At 36.9% G+C, this 15,845-nt stretch overlaps 1 protein-coding gene across 1 annotated transcript; it reads left to right on the top strand.

Moving 5' to 3' along the window:
* The first annotated feature begins 4,081 nt into the window (after positions 1 to 4,081).
* LOC125261739 (gastrula zinc finger protein XlCGF8.2DB-like) lies at positions 4,082 to 14,819 on the top strand. The gene is made up of 2 exons (XM_048180305.1): positions 4,082 to 5,517; positions 14,601 to 14,819. The coding sequence occupies exons 1-2, from the start codon at positions 4,822 to 4,824 to the stop codon at positions 14,817 to 14,819; spliced, it is 915 nt and encodes a 304-aa protein (XP_048036262.1). The 5' UTR covers positions 4,082 to 4,821.
* Positions 14,820 to 15,845: the final 1,026 nt, after the last annotated feature.

Raw genomic sequence — 15,845 nt, 5'->3', positions numbered from 1 at the left:
GTTGTCAACTGATTCTCATTCTAAATATGCCTGAAATATGCTTTTTTTTCTTTTTTGCTATATTAACCCTTTTTGTATTTCACCCATGAACTAACTGCATTCAGAATTTATATCGGTCTATCTTAAAGCAACTGATGCTAATTCAGAACTTCATTCTGTTTCTCCATTAAAATATTGACAGATATCTAGAAAAGTAGTAAAGAACTGTAAGAAAAACAGTTAAAAGCACAAAGACAAAAATAATTGTTCATATTTGAGGTCCACAAATCCTCTCAGTCTGTTGACAGCAATGAAATGAGCTTTAAGTGTCAATTTACAGCAGATCTGAAGACATCAGCATAATAAATGAGGTGAAAACAGGAACTATTGACATGAAATAAAGAGTGTTTTCAGCAGTTTCTCTGTTAATATTGATGATCCTCAGACTATCAACACTCATTCAACAAGACATTCACATCATCTCACTTTATTCTGAGTGTTTGCTGATAGAAACATTATTGAAGTCCTATAAACTGCTCTACTGAAAGACAATACTGTTATTTTTCACAACATGACATGGATACAAAAAACAATAAAACAAAAACACACTAATGAGACTCATCTTCATCAACCACTGCTGCTAAATAACTACAGCAATATAATATATATGAACTGAAAGTTTGATTTTCTAATAATAAGTACATTGATTGCAGTAGTGAAATTCACAAAAACCTTTTGAAAGAAAGAGCAGCACAAAGTAGGGTTGTCGTCATAATACAGAATCATCTCATATTTAAGATATCAAAGCAGTGATCTGTATTAAATCCAGTATAATCACCAGTATAGGCTACATGTAAATGAGAGAGGATGAATTAAAGTGTGAACTAAATGTAAATGAGGTGTGTGTGTGTGTGTGTGTGTGTGTGTGTGTGTGTGTGTGAGAGAGAGAGAGACAGAGAGAGAGACAGAGAGTGTGTGTGTGTGTGTGTGTGTGTGTGTGTGTGTGTGTGTGTGTGTGTGTGTGTGTGTGTGCGCCCAGGAGGCGGTTTTAACAATAAAAATACTTATTTTATTGGATACGATACAAAGCAGTTAAAACACAAATCAGCTTAAGCTCTATAATCTAGCTTTATCCAGCAATATTGGAGATGCTGTTACGCGTCCCTCGATCATTTCTCCTTCTACACTTAATGCAGTTCAGCATCTGAGGAAGCCTTTTACTCCACAGACTCCCATTCTGGTTTATATTTCTGAAAACTTTTATCTTTTTCTTTCACAAGCTGGACTAATAACAGCTGCCATCATGAGCTACTCTCTGTAAAGTTAAACTTCCCGCCACTGTCAGCATCCAGTCTGGATGATCATGTGGTGCATCAATAACCAATGACAGAGAGCTTTACTTAAACTGAGTCTCAAGACAGAAGAAGCTCAAGAGAGTCTTCTCCATCATTGCTGAAGATCTTCAGCTGCTGCGGGTGACGACATTATGATTGAAGTAGATCTGACTATCCTGACCCTACCTGAAGAATCACAGGGTTAAAGCTGAATGATAAAAAGATGTTTGCATATTTTTGTAATTTTCAATTTGTACCTGTTATCTGGGGAATAATATGAGCTTTGTTCATGAATTTTGACATCATAAATGTAAACTCTCCAGGAGTGTTTTTGACGTTTCATATCAGGCCTCCTCTGATCACACTCCATCACAGTGGGAAAAGAAGAAACTAATGTTAAATATTTTTATTTGAACAGACCAAACCATAATGTATCAGAATACACTCAGTGTACAGATAAACATTTTACCAAATAAAAACAAAACATTTATTTTTTGATAAATTAATCAGATTAATTACATAATGTGGCGATTAATTAATCTAATTATTACCATTTCAAATTTGGCTGAGAAATTAGCCCCAGAAGATCATCTAAGAGACAAAAAGTAGCTTTAAATATTTCAATTGGTTCAACATGTGGGTGAGTAAATGATAATTATTAATTATTAATATGGAAATACGATTTATTTAAGTTATCCGCTTGTTAAGTCATGACATAAGGAACGCTGTTTCCGGGTCCAAGCCTCGACTCATTTCACTTGAGAATGCCATCGACGGACGTTTATGAGTGCTATTTATTCATATTAAACATCAATCATTTCAAAAAGTTAAACATTTTAAATACTTACAGTCTACACAACAGTCTCTGTGCTCACAGCATCACATATATTAATATTTTAATGATTTATAAAAGATGAATCACTGTCTGGCCATCTGGAATTTTGGTATGGAGATAAAGGTTATGATTATATTTTTTTGTAGTATTACACCACATTGTGTGTGTGTGTATATTAAGCACCATTTGTTGTTTTCTTGTGGTATGAGATAGAACGTTAGGACCCGGAAGCGCTGCCGCGTGAAGTCAGACTTAACAACTGAATACTCATTCATTCAGGAATGAAGTAAATGGTCTCTCTTTATGAGTGCACCATTTGAATCATTGATTCACCTCAATTGATTCGCTCAAAACGCAGATTCATTCAGAAACAAAACAAAACACTTGTTTAATAACAAACATCATACTAAATTAAAAGTAAAACATTTATAATAGTTTTAGATAAATGACCATATCAATAAAAAATAAAAACATGTTCCAGAAAGTGACAAAGTAGTTCCTGATGCAATGATGCCCATTCAGTGAATGAAAGCTTTACAAAAATTGCAAATAGTTAAAAGTAGAAATCTAAAATCTCTGAGTTTTTCTGTAAGTGAGATCTTTCCAGCAGGATTTGTGAGTCTGAGACGGGGAGAGTTTTCAGTTTCTGCACATAAAACTGTTACATGTTAAATCTCTTATTACTTTATTACAATGAATCTTATCATAAAATCAAACCATGTTTCATAGTTATAGTTAATTCATAGTTATTTATCAGCAGTGGTTGATGAAGATGAGTGTCATTAGTGTTTGTTTTTCTATTATTGGTGTTTTATCCACGTCATGTTGTGAGAAATAACAGTATTGTCTTTCAACAGAGCAGTTTTATAGTTTTTTTTTCTCATATATACTGACTGAAATAATCAGTTTCTAACAGCAAACACTCAGAATAAAGTGAGATGATGTGAATGTCTTGTTGAATGAGTGTTGATAGTCTGAGGATCATCAATATTAACAGAGAAACTGCTGAAAACACTCTTTATTTCATGTCAATAGTTCCTGTTTTCACCTCATTTATTATGCTGATGTCTTCAGATCTGCTGTAAATTGACACTTAAAGCTCATTTCATTGCTGTCAACAGACTGAGGGGATTTGTGGACCTCAAATATGAACAATTATTTTTGTCTTTATGTGTAGAACTGTTTTCCTTACCATATCCATATTTGGAATAATTTTGTTACATTATATTCTTTTATCATTTATATATAAAAACAAACCCTGTAACTGATATATATTTTTTATTTTGGCAGATCAGCTCCTCCCACACTGGGATACATCACCAGTGAAATCTCCTCCCACAGCAGTCACATCATCAGTGAAGCTCCTCCCACTGGAATACATCAATAAATGCTGGGATATTCCCATTAAAGGAGCATCAGGAAGAGCTGAAACCAGTAAAGACTGAGTTTATTAAAGAGGACAGTGAGAACATGAGTGATCCAGAATCCTGCAGAATGAAACACACTGAAGATACCGAAGAACAAAGAGGTTGGTGTTTATTCTTCATTCATTCATGATGCTGAACAACATTCATGTTAAAAAGATTCAGCTACACATTTAGATATGCAGTTAATCTCATATTCAACAAATGGTCAGTGAAGTGAGATTTGAAAAATGTTCAATATTGATTGTCAACATCAGGTCAAAATACAGATTATTTTACATTTATTTTATATCTGGTTCAAAATTCTGCAATAATGTGACCAAAATTTTAGACATGTTTAAAAAAAAAAAAACAGTAATATCAGTAAACACCAAAGTGTATCAAGTAAATTCACTTTCCAGAATGGCTGACGGGGATGTAAGCTTGACTTAAGCAAAAACTGATTGATAAAGTTGTATTTTTCATAAAATCTAGAAGTTATTCATAGTTATATAGATTATTCTTCTTACAGTAACTTTGGTAACAGGGTTGACGAATGTGATCAACACTGTACAGTTTGTGACGATGGATTGAGATTATTTTCTCGTCCTCCCATCATGCTGTAGAAAGAGCCCAGATGATGTCAGTTCCTGGGCGTCACAGTTTTAAGATGAGGAAAAATTCATAATGGGGTTGAAGGTCAAAATTCACTTGAGTTTGTTTTCAGTGTCCCACATTCAAGTCTGTGAAAGGGAAAGTGTGACCAACCCTTAATAATTAAAGTCTTAGTAAAATAAACATCAATCTAAAAGTTGGTGTCAAAATATGGCAATAATTGTGTCATCCATTAAAATATTTAATAGTTCTCACTACAGAAACATGGTGATTTGTCTATAATTTTTAAAATATAATAATTGTTTCAGGGACATAATAAATATATAAAAAGGCATCAGAGTATTTATTTCATAGCAGTTGTCTACTTCAGTACATGAAGGTTCACTTTTATGTTCTTTCACTTCATAATCCTCATTTTGAATTACTTTAATATAATGAAAATGAACTATTTTTGTAATTTCAGAGCTGATGGAAGTGAAGGAGGAGAATGAAGAACTGAGTGAAGTGGAGGAGGAACATCATGACAAACCTGGAGAAAAACCTTTGAGTCGCTCAAAGACTAAAAATACATTTCTAATGAAAAGAGACATGAAATCTTTCACCTGCACTCAGTGTGGAAAGAGTTTCTCAACCAAACAACATTCTTAAGATTCACATGAGAGTTCACACAGGAGAGAAACCGTTCACATGTGATCAGTGCGGGAAGAGCTTCAAACAAAAAGGACATCTTAAGAGTCACATGAAAGTTCATACAGGAGAGAAGCCATTCACATGTGATCAATGTGGAAAGAGTTCCTCAACCAAACAATATCTTGAGATTCACATGAGAGTTCACACAGGAGAGAAGCTGTTCACATGTGATCAGTGCGGGAAGAGTTTCACACAAAAAGGACATCTTAAACAACACAGGAAAGTTCATACAGGAGAGAAGCCACACACATGTGATCAATGTGGGAAGTGCTACAGTCAATCATCACGCCTTAAAGAACACATGATGATCCACACAGGAGAGAGACCGTTCACATGTGATCAATGTGGGAAGAGTTTCACATCAAAACAAAGTCTTGAGATTCACATGAGAGTTCATACTGGAGAGAATCCGTTCGCATGTAATGAATGCGGCAAACTGTTTCTCTGGGCATCAGCCATGAAGAGACACCTGAAAGTTCATACAAAGGAGAAGCCACATTCATGTTCTGTGTGTGGAAAGAGTTTTTCACAGCTGTATAGTTTACAAAGACATGAGAAAATACACACTGGTGTGAGAGAGTACATGTGCTTCGAGTGTGAGAAGACTTTTATTACAGCAAGATGTTTAATACAGCACCAGAGGATCCACACTGGAGAAGAAACCTTACAAGTGTTCACACTGTGACAAGAGATTCAGTTGTTCATCAAATCTGAAAACACATGAGAGGATCCACAGCAGAGAGAAGCCGCACACGTGTGATCAGTGTGGAAAGAGTTTCTCTTCTAAAAATCAGCTGAAGATACACATGAAGATCCATGCAGTGGAGAAACCACATCACCACAGTCTGAAATCACGATAAGTAGTTCATCTTTGTGCTGAGAAACAAAGTAGTTTCCTTACAGCCACAATAAGCGGCAGGACAGTTTGATGGTTGCTTGAAAAATCTGAATCTTCTCCTGAAACTACAACAGTTCGATCAAATCACTGTTAAAACAGACTGTATGAATTCTTCCCTTAAGGTCAGTGTGACAAACTAGTGACTTACACTTAGTGAACAAACTGCTATGTTTCTATTATTGTCATTTACAACATAACATTAAAACAACCTACAACTATTAACTTGTTGTTGCTCCTCTTCATTAATTCCATGATAAATCTCCCACCATTTCCCATCATCATTCCTTCGATCTTCTGTAGTAGTTCTTGTACCTGAATGTCTGATTTACTCTTGATATTGCAACAGTAAAATCGTCCTCCACATTCAGTCAACAGCACAATGTTTCAGTGTTAGATGTTCATCACTATGTTCATCACTCCCTGTTTTTGTCTGTGACTTTTTTTTTATTCTTGTGGAAATATCCAACCTGGTGGGATTATTTTGCCTCAGACTTCGTCACAGGACAGTGCTGTTCCTCAACATGCTCCCAAACTCAAAACGACTTAAAAGGACAATCTTGCACACACACATACAGTGGATGTGAAAAAGCGCTTGCCCCCTTCCTGATTTTTTTTTCCATGTTTGTCACACTTTAATGTTTCAGATCATCAAACAAATTTAAGTATTAATCAAAGATAACACAAATAAACACAACATGCAGTATTTAAATGAAGGTTTTTATTATGAAGGGAAAATAAAATCCAAACCCACATGGCCCATGAGAAAAAGTGCTTGCCCCCTAAACCTATTAACTGGTTGGACCACCCTTAGCAGCAACAACTGCAATCAAGCATTTGTGATAACTTGCAATGAGTCTGTTACAGCGCTGTGGAGGAATTTTGGCCCACTCGTCTTTGTAGAATTGTAATTCAGCCACATTGGAGGTTTTGAGAGCATGAACCACCTTTTTAAAGGGTTAGTTCACCCAAAAATGAAAATTATGTCATTAATGACTCACCCTCATGTCGTTCTAAACCCGTAAGACCTTCATTCATCTTCAGAACACAGTTTAAGATATTTTAGATTTAGTCCGAGAGCTTTCTGTCCCTCCATTGAAAATGTATGTACGGTATACTGTCCATGTCCAGAAAGGTAATAAAAACATCATCAAAGTAGTCCATGTGACATCAGTGGGTTAGTTAGAAGTTTTTGAAGCATCGAAAATACATTTTGGTCCAAAAATATCAAAAACTACGACTTTATTCAACATTGTATTCTCTTCCGGAATCCTTTCCATTGAATCGATTCCATTGAATCCTTTCATCTGACGGCGTTGGTAATGCACTTTTACGTAGTTGTTTTTGGCGATTAGGTCATCCGCGACATGCACACTTATGCACCATTTTAAAAAAAATATATAAAAAATATATAAAATTATATAATATATTTTATATATTATGTAATTTATAATATATAAAATACAAACAATGTAGAATAGCTTGAATACAGCGTGTGTCTCCCTCAGACTGTAAACGAAACTCTGGCGCACCAGATAACACGTCAGCAGCGTCACTGCGGAGTCGTGAACCCGGATGAACAACAGACCCGGAAGAGAATACAATGCTGAATACAGTTGTAGTTTTTGTTATTTTTGGACCAAAATGTATTTTCAATGCTTCAAAAACTTCTAACTAACCCACTGATGTCACATGGACTACTTTGATGATGTTTTTATTATCTTTCTGGACATGGACAGTCTACCGCACAAACACTTTCAATGGAGGGACAGAAAGCTCTCTGACTAAATCTAAAATATCTTAAACTGTGTTCTGAAGATGAACGAAGGTCTTACGGGTTTGGAACAACATGAGGGTGAGTCATTAATGACATAATTTTCATTTTTGGGTGAACTAACCCTTTAAAGTCATGCCACAGCATTTCAATAGGATTGAGGTCAGGACTTTGACTAGGCCACTCCAAAGTCTTAATTTTGTTTTTCTTTAGCCATTCAGAGGTGGACTTGCTTATGTGTTTTGGATCATTGTTCTGCTGCAGAACCCAAGTTCACTTCAGCTTGAGGTCACGAACAGATGGCTGGAGATTGTCCTTCAGGATTTTTTGGTAGACAGCAGAATTCATGGTTCCATTTATCACAGCAAGTCATCCAGGCCCTGAAGCAGCAAAACAGCCCCAGACCATCACACTACCACCACCATATTATACTTGTTGGTGTTGTGGCAAAAAATCAACTCCGACTCTACTGCATAAGATACAAACACGTCAAATTGTCTTTAAAGCTTTTATTTCTTGCAAGAAAGGTCAGACAGGTCGTACAGAAACACAAGTAGCTGCAGAGTGTAAGACAAAGAACGAAAGCTTCCCCTCACTTTTATATCTCTAACCTCCAAGGCCGAAGCCTCTGTCCTTTTACCATATTTGGAACATCCCTTAGTGGCTGTAACTTTCCACACATTGTTAGCACAGACATGTTTTTAACATACATCGTGCATGTCCCCAGGGGCGTCGGACTGGGGGGGTAAAGGGTACGAGTACCCAGGGCCCGAGGCAGGGCCCTTAGAAGTCAGTTTTCTATACATACATATACATGCACTAACATTTGTATAGCATTTATGTACAAATAAAAAATCTATGTAATCAATGTAAATGGTACGACCCGCAGGTCAGGTGCTTCTGCTGCAGACCTGTGGTGAATCAGTTAATGAGACAGGAGCTGGAGTTAGCCGTGATATGAACTAGGAAGACAGGGGAAGAGTCATGTCTTTCCTTAAGAAAGGAAAATCAGGGGCTCAAAAACGAAAAGAAAAGAAGATTAAAGAGAGAAAGGCAAATGAGGGCAAGCAGTTGCTCACTCAGATTTTTGAAAAGAAAGGTGAGCTCCAAATGCATCATCGAGCATTGACATTGTTTTAACATAAATATCTACTCCAGGTAGAATAGCATACATTTATGTTCGTACTCTATTTGAATAATATACCAATACTTTATAGTATCACACCCTACATAGCGAGCAAACAATACTTCTGGGTAAATAACAGGGAGTGAGAAGCAGACGGAGGCGGAGATGGGAGCTCAACACACTGCCACTCCAGGCAGCTGCGCAGCTTGTCTCCTCTTCTGCTGCAGTTCTCCCCAGAGTCAGAAGTTTACATGAAAACACTGTATATTTCCCTCCATTGTCAAAATCTAACACCCGCGAAAACACAGATCGTTAGCGGCTATTTTACCGCATTGTTATGCAAATTAGCCCGCGCACGCTCTTACATTAAGTACAGGATTGTTCTCAGTTTAATGCACATCTTAATGATTGAAAAGGACTTATTTTAAAACGTAATTCAAAGACTGAATGTCTAGTTTGGCGGTTAGTGTACCCTGTGATTCTATAGTCTGCATTTATTTTAAACAGACAAATAATCAGCAATTAACTTGTACTTAGCCTACACTTTAAAAAAGGTATTGTGACAATAAAGGATATTTTAGCAACCATTTGAAGCCATATATTTCAGTTTCAGACCCCGCAGCAGCAGGCCCCTCATCATGGACTTGGGGAAAGTTGGGTTTATATTCGCACATTCGGACTTCTGATAAATTCAGACTTGGCATGGCGTTAGTTTTCACTGTTACGCTGATGATACTCAGCTGTATATTTCTTCATGCCCTGACGAAACTTACCAATTGGCAAAATTAACAATGTATAGCTGATATAAAAAACTGGATGACCAGTAATTTCCTACTACTAAATTCAGAAAAAAACAGAGATTCTAATTTTTGGACCGAAAACCTCTTCACGTAATAACCTAGAATACTGTCTAACACTTGATGGCTGCTCTGTTAAGTCTTCGTCATCAGCTAGGAACCTGGGTGTGCTCTTTGATACCAATCTTTCATTTGAAGGCCATGTTACTAGCATCTGTAAAACCGCATTCTTCCATCTTAAAAATTATATCTAAACTACGACATATGCTCTCAATGAAGAATGCAGAACAGTTAGTTCATGCGTTCATGACCTCAAGGCTAGATTACTGTAACGCTCTACTGGGTGGTTGTTCCTCCCGCTTGATAAATAAACTACAGCTTGTACAAAATGCAGCAGCTAGAGTTCTTACTAGAACTAGGAAGTATGACCATATTAGCCCAGTTCTGTCATCACTGCATTGGCTTCCTGTTAAACATCGTATAAATTTTAAAATCTTGTTAATTACTTACAAAGCACTAAATGGTTTAGCTCCCCAGTACCTAAGTTAGCTCTTAATGCATTATAGTCCTTCACGTTTATTGCGATCTCAGAATTCAGGCCAGCTGATAATACCCAGAATATCAAAATCAACCGCAGGTGGTAGATCCTTCTCCTATTTGTCACCAAAACTCTGGAACAATCTTCCTAGCATTGTTCGGGATGCAGACACACTCTGTCAGTTTAAATCTAGACTAAAAACGCATCTCTTTAACCTGGCATACACATAACACATTATCAATTTATATTTTCAAATCCGTTAAAGGATTATTAGGCTGCATAAATTAGGTCAGCCGGAACACTTTCTATAACACCAGATGTACTCGTTACATCAGAAAAAGAATGGCATCTACGCTAATATTAGTCGTTCTGTTTATCCCGAGGTTTACCGTAGTCAACCAGATTCGGGCCATATCCAGATGAGACCGAGGACCGGTGCCTTGACACGACAACAATGCAGCCCTGAAGTATCAGCAGAGATCGAGTCAACTAGATCATCCTATTGTGAAGACATCATCGACCCGACAGCCAGTGCCACAGTTCCTCAACAAACCGTCCATAACGGTGTGATGAATACGATCCTCAACTGGATGGACCTTAAATAAATACTTTGAATGTTGCGATTCTATCAGACTTATGATAGCAACCTGAATCATAACAAAGCACTGTTCGCCAGAGGAGAACTGGCCCCCCGACTAAGCCTGGTTTCTCCCAAGGTTTTTTTCTCCAAATTAACACCTGTTTGCCACCTGATGTCACCTGTTGGAGTTTGGGTTCCTTGCCGCTGTCGCCTTTGGCTTGCTTAGTTGGGGACTCTTGACATTTGTTTTAGGGCTGCATGAAAAATGGTCAAACTGATAATCACAATTATTTTTGCTCAAATTATAATGACGGTTATTAATCACGTTTATTCTATCAAAAGAGTAATGTAATTATGGCTATTTTGCAAGTTCTTTACCAACCTACACTTCACCCAAAAGGCCTGTAGGTGGCACAAAGACTTAATTTAACCAACTATGATAACTTCGTTAGATGGTAAATCAATACAAAACATGGTTTTGGTGAGCTCTTTGTAATATGTATTCACATTAGATTCTAAAGCAACACAATTCGCTTGCAATAAGACAAACCAGATTCAAATTGCCCGGCAAATTCGTGAAGCAAAGAAAATCATTTCTAGCTGATCAACATTATGAAAACTGGTAAAACCTTTAGGAACTTCAAAAGATAAAACAGCGAAATTCCTAATATTAATTCCAATATTTCCAAATTATGTTTATTTTCATAGAGCGGGCCAATATCGTGACGATTATTTAAAATCAATCGAGAGAAGCAGATATTGTTATTGTGATTAAAATACGATTTAATTGTGCAGCCCTAATTTAATCTAATTTGACTTTACATTTATTCAACAGTGCTTTTGATCTGCCTGTATTGACACTATTCTTTAAAAGGAAAAATTATATCCAATTATCAATGTAAAGCTGCTTTGACACAATCTGCATTGTAAAAAGCGCTATATAAATAAAGGTGACTTGACTTGACTATAGCTCTTTTCACAATACATATCGTTTCAAAGCAGCTTTACAGAGAACGCATGTCAAAATTACAGTTTAAGAAGAATGCAGTTAGCAAATAATGTAATAATTTGGGCAATTAATTTATGACACTGTTAGTATTTAACTTTAAGCTAGAAGCAATGAGCTCCTGGAAATTTTTTTTTATTACATATCAACAATAAATTAGGATATATAAATTTGGGAAAGTGCATATTGCATCTTCTGAAGTCCTCGCAGGAGTCAACGCCGTCTCTTCACAGGTGTTGTTCATCTGAGGTCTTCTTAAGAGGCTGGATCTAAACTGAAGCTGATGTCCTCTCTAGTCGCCTCGGGACGGGTGTCCCGAGGTAAAATAGAAAAGCAAATAGAGAACAATTAGCGTAGCTGCTGTTCATAACATTAAGTAAAGATACGTGCAATTGATCTGACATGAGATGGATTATGTGAATGCTTGGCTAAAGAGATGTGTCTTTAATCTAGATTTAAACTGGGTGAGCGAGTCTGAGCCCCGAACATTATCAGGAAGGTTATTCAAGAGTTTAGGAGCCAAATGTGAAAACGCTCTCCCTCCTTTAGTGGATTTAACTATCCTAGGTACAACACTGAAACTTAAGGAGTTGGTTTCACTGGACATTTTTAAAGTGATGTTAAATGATTTGGAGACAGAAACATCGGTTTGTAGATGTTTTGATTAGTTTGTATGTATTTAAATATGTATGTATGGATGTTATCTGTTAAACCCACGTGAGATGTGTTGCCGTCACTCTGGGCCAGGATGCTTTTGTAAAAGAGATTTTGCTTTTTTTCCTGGTAAAATAAAGGTTATAATAATAATAATAATAATAACATTGTAAGTGTATTATTTAGTGGAGGACTGTCAACATGACCTCAATGGTTTCCTTGTTTTCAGCACTGATAATAGTAGCATGTTTCTTGAGCAGCAGATCAGCATATTAGAATGATTTCTGAAGGATCATGTGACACTGAAGACTGGAGGAACAGGAATAAACAGACATTTAAAATATATTAAAATAGAACACAAATTGCAATATTACTGTTTGGCCTATTTTTGATCAAATAAATGCAACCTTGGTGAGCCTAAACATAAATAATTTTAATCCTTTTGAAGAGCAATAGGCCTACATCATATCAAAATGAACAAGAATTTAAGAACAATACCAGAATAGATATAGCTAAGTCCTCAAAAACATTTATACAGGTTTATTTCAGTTGTTACAGGCAGTGATGTACTTAATAATAACAACCAATAAAATACCGAGTTTTAAAACATCGCAAAGGAAGAGCATGAGGAGCAGAACTCATTGTACTGATTGTAGACGATAGCTGAAGGTTGTTACACTAAGTATCTGTCATTGTTACAGACGACTGCACAAATCGTGCATACTAATGAGCACATTATAAACTGTTACGTGTTGAAAACAACTGTAGTTTAGGCATAAGTCAGCCGCGACGCTGAGAATGCTAACAAACCAGCTGCGGGTAGGATGAGTGACTCCAAAACGGCACCGTAGCTTCAGTCCGGCTAACCTCCATCAGCGAGTCCTGCCCTGTCTTGCTCACAATTCACAACCGATTCCACCTTTAACGACACGACTTCACTGCACCCCGTCTCTGCCCCGCTGTCATGTCCGTGGTGACGTTATTAGGTTATGCCAACTGCATTAGCATTTATTAAGCAACTATTAAGTAATATTATGTCGCTAACGTTAGCTACATGGCAGCTAAACGAGGTAGCAAACATCACGATGTAACGCCAAAATATGAACTCACCATGAAAACCATGCCTAGCTTACCTGTTGCATGCAACCACTCCGTCTTCTTCTTCTACTTCTTCTTCATGTGCAATTTCCGCGGTTTTCCTTACATTCGCGGCAAATTGTACAATGCAGTGATTTCATTGGCTAAAGGTTTCAGATTCCCGCGGTGTGTATTCGAATTCGCGGGAAGTGTATATCCTGACTTCCGGTAAAAAAAAAGCTCGACGATACACACCTTCACACACTTACCCACTTTTTGCTACCTTACGGGCCACTTTTTAGAGATGAAAAAAAAAGCAATGGTAGCATCAGGGGAAGCTGCTGAGCTTATTTTAATTGAAATCGGAGTGGGGCCCACTATTTTGGGCCCCACTCCGATTTTGGAACTCCTTAGGTGGGTGTGCTCCCACCGATGGGAACCCACACCGACATAAATGTTAGTACACACTTACTCACACACACACACACACACACACTCACTCACTCACTCACACACACACACACACACACTCAATCACTCATAGATAGATAGATAGATAGACAGACAGACAGACAATGATTGTTTATATGACCACTTTTTTTTTCATTACAGAATGGCATCAAGAGGAACACCACCATACAGTACAGAGCCACTTAGAGTCCTTTGTGTGGGGCTGCGGACCACTGTCCGTAGCCTCACCTTCAAGAGGGTTGATGGCGTTATAAAATCGGACAAAAAAAGGACCACAAGCCTTGCAGCCCTTACAGATGGAAAAAAAATTACACCACCCCAATCAATAACGAACAGCCACAATTCAAAGAAGATAAGACCTACATGATTAGAAATTACACAATAAATAAAAAATATGGCAAGGACTGCCTTGTAATTGATCATCGAGCCAAGATTTTTAAAACCAGCCCCCTCATTGTGACCGCTGAGCAGAGGAAGGCAGCACTTGATGTCCTCCTTCCCCCGTCTTTTGAAAAGACGGGGGAAGAACATGATTTGTTCACCGCGGGTGGATATATCACCCTTAGTGGTCATATTATTAACGTGAGTATATTTTATATATATATATATATATATATATATATATATATATATATATATATATAATAATTATTTTTTTTTTTACTGTTTTCCAGTCCTGGTCCTAAAATTTCTATGTAATTTCATATATCAACAATGTTCAGCAAAGACTTTGAGGGATAACATACTGCACCTTTGATGCACAGCTAGCCATAAATTATCTCTTACACATATTCTACATATTTTGCTTTTTTCTTTTTATTTACAGTTGAAAGTAATAAGAATGACCACGTCGGAGGCGTGTGAAGTTCCTGTGTTGGACTTGGACATCTGCTGCGGGTCAAAAACCTTTGCGGTTACCCTTTGGCGTGACGAGGCCCTGGTGCCTTTGGGTATTGAAGATGAGGTCACCTTCACGCACCTTCGGGCATCAGGTGCACTTGTGAAGTTAAATTCATCCTCCTACACCACCATTAAGGTACCGTAACCCTAAACAACACTTTAAGTTGGAATGATCTGTATGACATTTTTTAATAAAACTCACAAACCTCTCTCTCTTTCACTCACTCACACACACACTCACTCACACACACACTCACACACACACACACACACACACACAATTTCTAATTATAAAGATAATAAAAGGCATTCACTCACACAGGCACTCACTCATACACTCACACCTACTTACAGACACACAAACACACACACACACACACACACACACACACACTGGTTTAACTATATTAGTGAGGACCTTGACGGGCCTATATATAAATGAGGACCAGGCATTCTAAAGGCCATAGAGACAAACGAATGCCATCAGTCACCATTAGGTGGCTCCAGACGCGCGAAAATCACTTTAAATATGGAAGACACGCAAACGAGAAAATAGAAAACACACACGTGAAAATACACAAACTTCTGAGGTCACGCTGTTGCTAAGTGGATAACATAGCGTATTTTAAAAACGTATATCGTACTATACATTAAATATTAATTATCCAAAGGTTTTTTTAAGTATAAAAAATGTAATCAAATATGAAAGGTAACCGTATTCGACTTTTGGTATCATCTATTAATATTTTAATCAACATAACTTTCGCTGTAAATATAAAAATAATGTTTTAATTGTAAAGGAGAACAATTGATTGTCTCTTACCATTGATTTAAACAGGTTCCGCGCTGATAGAGTTCGGCATTTCTGCGCAATGATGCAGAAGCTTTTTTGACGTTGTCATGGATACATTAAGTTAATAAGAAATGGCAAAAAAAAAAAAAAACTTTTGGGCTTTATCTCTCACTCTCTATATATTACAAGTAGTAATATTTTATTTTTTGTTTCTAGAAGTCTCCTGATCACCAAGGCTGCATTTATTTGATCAAAAATACAGTAAAAACAGTGCAATAAATATTATTACAATTTATAACAGCTGTTCTCTATGTGAATATATAGTAAAGTGTAATTTATTCCTGTAATAAATCTGAATTTTCAGCATCATTACTCCAG

The sequence above is a fragment of the Megalobrama amblycephala genome, unplaced genomic scaffold (assembly GCF_018812025.1).
Source record: "Megalobrama amblycephala isolate DHTTF-2021 unplaced genomic scaffold, ASM1881202v1 scaffold477, whole genome shotgun sequence".
NCBI classification, from domain to species: Eukaryota; Metazoa; Chordata; class Actinopteri; order Cypriniformes; family Xenocyprididae; genus Megalobrama; species Megalobrama amblycephala.
The sequence above is the reverse complement of the archived record's forward strand: the minus strand, read 5'-3'. Positions and strand labels throughout refer to the sequence as shown.